Source organism: Dysidea avara, chromosome 2 (genome assembly GCF_963678975.1).
Source record: "Dysidea avara chromosome 2, odDysAvar1.4, whole genome shotgun sequence".
Lineage (NCBI taxonomy): Eukaryota > Metazoa > Porifera > Demospongiae > Dictyoceratida > Dysideidae > Dysidea > Dysidea avara.
The window spans coordinates 17176391-17186601 of NC_089273.1; the positions used below are offsets into that span (position 1 = coordinate 17176391).

The 10211-nt window shown below is 41.2% G+C and overlaps 2 protein-coding genes across 6 annotated transcripts in view; one reads left to right on the top strand and one right to left on the bottom strand.

Annotated features, from left to right (window-relative positions):
* LOC136246766 (uncharacterized) overlaps window positions 1-10211 on the bottom strand; it is a 306647-nt gene that overhangs the window by 67721 nt on the left and 228715 nt on the right. The window lies entirely within an intron of this gene.
* LOC136247872 (uncharacterized) lies at window positions 1074-5878 on the top strand. The gene is made up of 2 exons (XM_066039692.1): window positions 1074-4248; window positions 4439-5878. The coding sequence occupies exons 1-2, from the start codon at window positions 1570-1572 to the stop codon at window positions 5876-5878; spliced, it is 4119 nt and encodes a 1372-aa protein (XP_065895764.1). The 5' UTR covers window positions 1074-1569.

Consider the following 10211-nt stretch of genomic DNA (forward strand, 5'->3'; position numbering starts at 1 on the left):
ACAACCAGTTCTGTCACATTTACTTTTTGGTAATTAATGTAAACAAATTTGTTTCTTGGAAATTTGCATGAATTATGACAGTTTTGTGACAAACTTACACATTCCTGAAAATTTCATTTAAGTTTCATTACAGAAACACCATGGAAATAATTATATCATTTTGTGCAGTGTTACAAAGCTTGGTTGATGGTCACTTTCTAATCTCCACAAACACAAAATTTCCCATCTTTCTCTGGAGTAGGACAATTAGTGTCGCCCACTGACTATGAGAAACCTTAGAGATGATCCCTTACTTTTCTAGCTGATCAGGTTCTTGGCTAGCTAATGGCACCTTTGATTACAAAGGAAACTAGTAATGGCTTGAAAAATCATGGAGTAACATCTGGCTTTATGTGAAGTGAGCTGTAAATGGCTGAATCTTTCAAAGCTCTTTTGAAAACAGAATCTTATGTTGTTGAAGTGAGTTAAGTGGCTTCAGCTGTTCATATGGTGAAAATGCTGTGCCAGTCAAGTTGGATTTGTTTCAGCCAATTCCTACCTGGGAGGATTGGTCCAACTCAGTTGGTTGCCATAGTGTACATGTACGCTGAGTGTGCCCTATACCTTCATACACTCATCTGTGTATGTTTTGAGTACCAGGTTAGACAAGAGTAGAAGTTCGTTAAAGCTTGTTTGGTGACCTCTGATATGACAGAGAAGGCTGTCCCTGTATCAACCTTCACAAGGGCAGCTACAAGAATATTGGTGACATTTCTGTTGCATGCACACTTAAATCTAAATAGTCTGGGGGCAGGAAATTTTGAAAATTACACATTCTGAGAATGAGCTGCCATTTTAAACATGTTAGGAATTGATTGCTTTAGGCTGCTTGTGCTGGCATGAGCAGGGATCTAGAATTAAGAGATGAAGCTATGTACATGCATACAACATACATGCATGGATGCCATTCTAAGGGTTTGGGAACATGCCATCATGAATATTTTCAAATGGATTTAAACTTTTACTATAAATTAAGCAAATCTTATATTATATATATTATTATATATATATATATATATATATATATATATATATATAAAGCTGAAAATGTCTGTCTGTCTGTCTGTCTGACGGTCACGCTGCTTACTCACCAGACTTGGCGCGAATCGACATAGTCTGTGCTGATAATGAAGCGCTCATCATCCGCCTACTCTAAGATTGTTATCACGAGTTCACGCGTGCTTCCGTTCGGTCTCTACAGCGCGTAGAAGGCCAAGGTGTAGAGAAAACTTGAGCAACATTCCTTTGAAAACCACAGCACATACTGTTCAGGTGGTAGAACGCCTGACTAGCGTGCAAGAGGTCGTGGGTTCAAATCCACGTGTTGACAGATTTTTTTCTTTCTACTTAGTACCTTTTTGTGAACACCTTTTTAAAACACGGCTTTTAGCTCATCATATCTTGGCATGCAAAGCACGTATCGAGGCGGGACTTCAGCGAAATTAAACGCCCATCATCTGGCAACTCGAGTGTTGTTGTAGCAAATCAATACGTGCTTTACATACGTTTCAAATAGTGTTGTACAGTACAATGCCAAAGCTCAAGCGATCAACTTCTTCACTCCGCGCGTCTCAGGCAAAGAGACGCAAACGAATTCAACGACAAGACAGGAATAAACGATGGCAAGCACAACTACGAGACACAGCTGCCCGAAGAGAAGCCCGTCTAGACCCGGTAACAAGAAATGAAGAACAACTACGAGACACAGCTGCTCGAAGAGAAGCCCGTCTAGACCCGGTAACAAGAAATGAAGAACAACTACGAGACACAGCTGCTCGAAGAGAAGCCCGTCTAGACCCGGTAACAAGAAATGAAGAACAACTACGAGACACAGCTGCTCGAAGAGAAGCCCGTCTAGATCCGGTAACGAGAAGTGAAGAACAGCAACGAGACACAGCTGCTCGAAGTGAAGCCCGTCCAGACCCGGTAACGAGAAGCGAAGAACAGCAAAGAGATGCAGCTGCTCGAAGAGATGCCCGCCTAGAGCCAACTACAAGGAGGGAGGAGCGACAGCACGACCAACCACAGCACCAGCTGGCAAGAGCTGATCCACTATACCGTGCACAAGAGCAGCAGATGGAGAACACAGAAAGACATCAGGTACATGCAAGCACACACCCTAGCTTTAGAGGCCTTAATTACCAGCCACACAATTTCTTTAGCACAACTGATGTAGGCACACTTAGCATAGAATGTTCACATTGTGATGCATTAAAGTTTCCTGGGGAAACCGAGTCCCTTTGTTGTTCAAAAGGTAATGTCCAACTAGAGCCATTCCCTCAACCACAGCCGTTCTTACTGCACCTGTATGAGGGTACAGATAGTGATGGTAAACATTTTCTAAACAACATACGTAAATATAATTGTGCATTCCAAATGACCAGCTTTGGTTGTAATGAGATAGCTTTCCCTGGCTTCAACCCCTCCTTTAAAATACAGGGTCAGGTATACCATCGTATTGGTAGCATGGTTCCCTCAACAGGTGAGTCCCCAAAATGTTGTCAAATTTATTTCATTGACAATCAGGAATCTCAAGTGGCCACTAGGTGTCAAATAGTTGATGGGTTAAGGCCAGACATTGTTAGTGGTATTAATCACCTATTGTATCATGACAACCACTATGTACAGCTTTTTAAAGTGGCTAAAGAAATATTTGACCAGCAGGATGAGCCAATAAATATTAAAATTGTTATCAATGAAACAAAGAGACCTACAGGTGAGCACTCCAGGAGGTACAATAGTCCCATGTGTGATGAGGTAGGTGTGTTGATGCCTAATGAAAATGCAAACAATAGAGACATAGTGTTGCACTACAGGGATGGTGGCTTGCATAGTATTTCAGAACTGCACAGGGGCTATGATCCACTGCAGTACCCACTGATTTTCTCTCACGGTACTGATGGATGGCACATTAACCTAAAACTAGCTAATAACAAAAAATTAACGGCTTTAGTGTATTACCGCTACCACATCATGGTAAGGCAAAATGTATCTGTGTTGCTTAGGGCTAAGCGACTATTCCAACAGTTCTTGGTAGATGCCTACTGTAAAATTGAAACTGAACGGTTACAATTTCTGAGACATGAGCAGAAGGCACTCCGTGCTGACTGTTATCAGGATCTACGAGATGCAATCATAGATGGGGATGGGGACCCTAGCAATGTAGGTCGTAGGATTATCCTTCCATCGACATTCACAGGTGGGCCACGCTACATGCATGAGCGCCAACAAGATGCCATGACTTACGTTAGGAAATATGGTCACTCTGATTTGTTTATAACCATGACATGTAATCCCAATTGGCCTGAAATTAAAAATAGTTTGCTTCCAGGTCAGGAGCCCAAGGATCGTCCAGACTTAGTGGCTCGAGTGTTTAGACTAAAGATTAAGAAAATGTTAGAAATGTTAAAAACCGATATGATTTTTGGAAAACCACGGGCTTGGCTGTACTCAGTAGAATGGCAAAAGCATGGTCTACCACATGCTCATTTCTTGGTGTGGTTAATTCCAGAACACAAGATAACACCTGATAAGATTGATGACATCGTATGTGCTGAAATCCCTGACGTGGCTATTGACCCTGACTTGCACCAGATTGTAATGTCCAACATGGTGCATGGACCCTGTGGTAGCATCAATCCTACGTCTCCTTGCATGGAACATGGCCACTGTAGTAAGAAATACCCAAAACCATTCATATCTGAGACCCAACAAGGTACTGATAGCTACCCAATGTACAGGAGGAGAAATCCTGAAGATGGTGGACAGGTAAGTACCATCACCATGAATGTACGAGGCAGTCGCTGTACTCAGGACATTGACAACAGGTGGGTAGTGCCGTACAACAAGTTTTTGTTGCGAGCTTTAAACTGCCACTGCAATGTTGAATTGTGCATGTCCATCAATTCCATCAAGTACGTACTCAAGTATGTACACAAAGGTTGTGACCAGGCAACATTTGCTCTGCGCTCAAATCAGGTGGATGAGATCTCCGAGTATCAGAATGCTCGCTACATCAGCAGCCACGAAGCTGCCTGGAGGATACTGGAGTTCCCCATCCATGAGAGGTTCCCTACTGTACAGCAACTTGCTGTTCATTTAGAAAATGGCCAGCGAGTTTACTTCACTGAAGACACCGCGAGGGGCCAAGTTTCGGGAGAACCTCCAAAGACCACTTTGACTGAATTTTTACTTTGCCAAGACATTGTTGTATGTTGATGTTCCAGAGTACTACACATGGAACAACAAGTCTTGGCACAGGAGAAAACAGGGAACACATGTGGCTGGATATCCTGGTGTTAAGCAAGCTCAAGCCTTAGGTAGGGTCTACACCATCAGCCCACGTCAAGGAGAATGCTTTTATCTACGTTTGTTGTTGCATAATGTTAAGGGTCCACAGTCATTTGCTGATCTGAGGACTGTTGATGGTGATCTCTGTAGTTCCTTCCGTGAGGCATGCCTCAAGTTGGATCTTCTTGAAGATGACAATCAGTATCACTTGGCTATGGAGGAGGCGGCAGTCAGCAACTCACCAGCAAGTCTTCGCACCCTCTTTGCAGTGATACTGGCCTGGTGTGAACCATCCAACCCACTGGAGATATATAACAACCACAAGGAAGCAATGGCAGAAGATTTCTTATATCACCAACGTACCCTACACAGAGATGAACACCTGGAGTTTAATGATGACATTTTCAACTTGGCACTCAATGACTTGCAGGAGAAAGTCATTTCCATGGGAAGTAGGCAGCTGTCTGAGTATGGCCTACCTCAGCCACAAAGAGTGGACAATGATAGGTTTGCAAGAGTGTACCGCAGGGAAATAGACTATGACCAAGGGGAACAGCAAGCATACGTAGATCATAATACAGCTTTGCTTACAGCAGACCAGCGTGAAGTGTATGAGTGTTTTTGTTCCATGGTGGATAGGAATGAGGGAGGTATGCTTTTCTTGGATGCTCCAGGTGGAACAGGTAAGACTTTCTTAATCAACCTTATTCTTGCCAAACTTAGATCTGAAGGTAAAATAGCATTAGCCACTGCATCTAGCGGAATAGCTGCCACACTGTTAACTGGAGGTCGCACCTTACATAGTACCTTCAAAATTCCACTTGACTTGAATGCAATGGATATCCCGATGTGTAGCATTAAGAGAGGAACTGCACTCTGCAAAGTCATCCAGGAAGCCAAAGCCATTGTTGTAGATGAGGCTCCAATGACTAACAGACGTGCATTTGAGGCTATGGACCGCACTCTTAGGGATCTGACAGGTAACAGCCAACCAATGGGAGGAATCTGTATGTTGTTGTGTGGTGACTTCAGACAAATCCTCCCAGTTATTCAACGTGGCACCAGAGGTAACATAGTGGATGCCTGTCTGAAGAAGTCACAACTGTGGGACAGTGTGGTTGTTAAACATCTACACACTAACATGAGAGTGTACCTTTGTGGGGACCAAGCAGCTGGACAATTTGCTGACCAGTTGTTAGCCATTGGAGATGGCAAGTTCCCTACTGAGGATGACACTCTTGATGTTGTCCAGCTACCTGAGACCATGGGTACCTTTGTACACGACATTGATGAGTTGGTGTCCAGAGTTTATCCTGGCTTGCTCTCCAACTTCACAAACATCGCTTGGTTATCGGAGCGTTGCATTTTGGCTCCTCTTAATAAAACTATCCGCACCATCAACACAACTCTGGTGGAGAAATTGCCTGGTGAGTGCATCCAGTACAAGTCCTTGGACTCTGTGCCAGATGAATCCCATGCAGTTGAGTTTCCAACAGAGTTTTTAAATTCTTTAGAAGTCTCAGGATTACCTCCACACTTACTTTCATAGAAAGTTGGTGCACCAATTATAATTTTACATTCCTTGGACCCCCCACAAGTCACCAATGGTACTAGGTGCGTGATCACTAAACTTTCTGCCAACAGTATAGAAGCCAAAATTTCCCACGGTAAGCATGCAGGCCATGAAATCATCATCCCTCGCATTCCACTTATTCCTAGCAACTCTACATTGCCTTTTGAATTTAGACGTGTGCAGTTTCCTATTTCTCTTTGCTTTGCAATGACGGTCAACAAAAGCCAGGGCCAAACTTTTAAAGCTGTAGGAGTAGATATGACTGACGAGAGCTTCACACATGGAATGCTTTATGTAGCACTGTCTAGAGTAGGCTCCCCAGATTGTTTGACACTATTAGTTAGGGAGGATCGCAAAACACGTAATGTAGTTTATACTGAAGTTTTTGTTTAAGTAGTTACACCCATCTGCTGGTGCTGGTGCTGGTAGTATATATTGTGGGTCAGCTCATGTGGATGTGGTAAGGAATGTATCATGGTAAGGAATGTATCGGCTGTGATGTAATTGTGTTTTCTGTCAGTTGTGACTCGCATGGCAGTGGGTTTATTATATTCTACAGGTGTTCAGACAAGTGGAGTATCCGCCCACCCTCCCAGTGTAATGTTTTAATTAGCGTGATTTCCTAACTATCTCTGTAGGTGGATTCATCAGTAGTTAATGTTGTGCCAACTGGAGTTTTTTGGACAACTTAGTTTTGTGCATACACACACGAGTGGAGTATTTTTGGGTTTTTCCTGGTAGGCAAAAAAAAACAATAATAGGCCTACCAGGTTTTTTCCTGGGGCTGTCTAGGGCTGGACAATTCCAAATTTATTATTTTTCTTTATTATTAGTTGCTGCTAAGCCCCCACTCCAGTTTGTAGTTACCTAGGTAGTAGTTGGTGTATGTAGTTGTAAGTGTTGTTAAAGGTCAATGACAGTAGCCCACACTTCGTGGTGCACAATCCAGTGTTAATGTTGCATGTGGGTGATAAGGGTAATAGTATGATTTATTGCTGCTTGACATGGATAATGGAGTTGGTAGTATTATTAAAGGATGTGATGATAATCAGCTATTTACCACCTTTGATGGGAGATTGAAGACAACTTTGACTGAGGTTACACTGTGTTTGAACCCATGCAAGCGCATTTGAGGTCATACTTGCTGCTGGAGGACAATTACTAGCACGTGATTAGATCATTTGAATGTCACGTGAATATGATACCCACCTCAAAAATTTTTCTGGCATTATAACCCTGTCTGTAATAAGCTACGGTACAGCCAAGGCCAAGGTATCAATAACACTACTCTTGGTGGGTCTTCTAACACAAAAACTATGTGCCATGTGACCTTAGTTGTTTGTACCCTACAAAATGCCCATAATTGCAAATTTCTGAGCTGTCAGCAAATACATTGTGTTTATTCACACCTCAGAAATATGCTGTAAATTGCATTTATATTGCTGCTCAAACCCTATCATTCCCAGCCATTAAACAGCCATTTTTCTTTGTTTTGTCTGCACAATGGGATAGAAATAACTGAGCTGGTTTTAAATATTACAGTCAAATCATACATAACCCGTACCTGCACGTAGGGCAGGTAACAATGCTAGTTCTAAATAAATACAAAATGTGACTATTCTATTAGGGTAGTTGACTGCTCTATTAGAGTATTTAGATCTGAACGTTTGATACCTTTGCAAAATTATCTGAATATACTTTACCAGTTTCTTGGAAACTTCAAAAACCCTCTGGATCCCCATATTCAAATTTATAGTATTATAATTAATGGACAGCGCAAAATATACACTAAAGAGATAGTAGGCCAAATGGCTTTTTCATGTCCAATCTCTAAATACTGTTAATACATTTTTTTAAAGTGAATGATGCATTTTTAGACACAGGGATCAATCAAACCTGTTCCATGCAGTAATCATTCTTGGTTATGGCCTAGTTTAGTAAAATTTTCTGCTATTAACTCAAGAAGTTATGCTACCACTTTTTAGAATTATTTGGCCATTCTTGCCTTTGTTAATTGAGCTAGCTTTAAAGATGATGAAACTATAATGGGGTCAGCAGCATGAGTTCACAAAATCAGTGTCCACTCTATGAAGCCAAAATTTATCTTCACTGCTGTTGGTATTTTCATAAGTCACAGATAGCTATGGTGAGTCTTGTTGCCCATGGCTTGAACTTTTGTTTGTCGTTTGTCCAGGAGTTGATTTAACTTGTGGGACTCTGCATGGTCTGGGGAGCATTACAGTGAAAAGTGGAGGCAATGTGTCCATTCTTGCCACAGTTGTAACACTGAGCATCCTTAACTTTGCAGTTTGCTGCATTGTGATTTGAACACTCAAAATGGTAACAGCTTTGTAAGTGCTGGTTAGAGTTTGCTGTTAAAGCTTCTAAAAAAATTGGGCGCAGTGACTGATCACATTTTCTTATCTCTACATGTGTTGATCAAGTGATATAATAAATTGCAGTGAACTAGTTTCTTTGTGATTGCACAGCATTCTCAACTGGTAACTGGTGGCACTGGCAGTAATGTACAGCCACTTGACATTACAGTAACACAAAGGGCATAGTATTTAGTATAATTTGAGACATGTTCTCTAAAGTTAATAGGGTTGTTTTCAAATAGATTTAACGGTGGACTATGTCTGTACTACAGGTTACACATGCCAATGTTTGTTCAAAAATGTACATACAAGCTGATAATATACCAAGAGTTCATAATATAGAAAGAGATATATTATGAACTCTTGATAATACATTCTTAGGTAATCCATGGGATGAAAATGATGACTCATCAAAAGACTGAGATGTACGTGTAAGTTTACAGTTCAATACAAAATAATTCGAAGCTGCGTGTTTACTGACATGTTTACACAATTACTTCTTTGCAACTCAATGACTAATTTTAAACTATAATAGTTTAATTCAGCTTCAGCAAGATTCTTCAATAGATCATCAAGGATGATTTTACTGCTAGCAAATATTCAGTAACAATCATGTTGTCTTTCAGTAACATCCCAAACTGTGAATGTAATGACCAGCAGATGATGTCAAGGATTATTAACTGAAGAGCTTTTTTCTACTTAGCAACAAGAAAGCTAGACTTGTCACAAGCCTATACTTACAGTTATTAATTGAAGACAACTCAAAGTCTTACTTGATTATTAAGAGTCATCAAGGTCTGTATGCTTACAACTGTTTGCCTTTTGGCATTATCTTAGTTCTAGCTATTTTTCAAAAAGTTATTCTACTTAAGGAATTCCTGTAGTGTGCTGCTATATTGATGACATATCGGCTCAGATGAAGAGACAGTCACTTCTGTATTGTTTACTTGACTTACTCATGGTGTTAGACTGAATCTGGAGAAGGTTGAGTTCCTACTTAAGTCTATTGAGTACTTAGGACATGTAATAACTAAAGATGATATTCAACTTGTCCCTTCCAAGTAAAAACCCCACCTCTTGCCAATATGCAACAACTTAGATAGGGTCCGCAACGCGAAAAATCGATATCCTCCAATCAACTATCTAACTATTGTCATGTGTTAGGCTAAGTGTAACTTGAATAACACCAGCGTGGCAGCCAAGTTTGTCACTTTCTTCTGGTAGAAAACGATACAAATGTCTTAAAATCACGTGATTTTTCGTTCCAGCAGTTCGTAGGGTTCTTCGTATGCCACGATATTCACTCTCAACATTGTTCAAGTAGTCTATCATCAACTCAAAGTATTGGTAGTTTGATTTTATTGGTCAGTTTCCGGTGGCAGCACGATCTGTGCAGCTTTTTGGTGACAGACAAAATGTTTCTTGCTCTGGAGCACAGGACAAGCAGAGCAGCAACTGCGCCGTGGGTCAGCAATGACCAGTACTAGGTAAAGTACCTGCATGCAGAGTATGGTTATAATTGAAGCTTGTTAGCCATCTGGCTGAGCCATCTATATGCTGAAATTCGGCCAAAATGACGCGATTTTTGCAAACAAATACCAGAATGGTTGATACATCAGTGAGACAGTCTCCAACAGCAAGGATACGAAGCTTATAAACGCCTAACAATACGGCTATCTCGCCCAGTAAACGCAAAGAGCAATCCAATGCATGAAATAGGCACTCACGTGATCGATATTCAAATCTCAGAAAATACAATCATAATCTATTCCAATGACATTAAAATCACTTGGAATCAAGTGACAATCAGTTTTTGTGCATTAGGTTCAACATCTCGATTAGCCCAGCAGCCTGAGACTCTCCCTATGATGCCATCACAGCATAAAACACACCCGCACTGCCCAGACCACGCCTGAGTGAACAATTAACAC

Coding starts and splice junctions, on each gene's coding strand:
- LOC136247872 (XM_066039692.1), top strand. CDS start 1,570: ATGCCAAAGCTCAAGCGATCAACTTCTTCACTCCGCGCGTCTCAGGCA. Junction 4,249..4,438: donor TACTTTGCCAAGACATTGTT/GTATGTTGATGT, acceptor AAGGGTCCACAG/TCATTTGCTGATCTGAGGAC.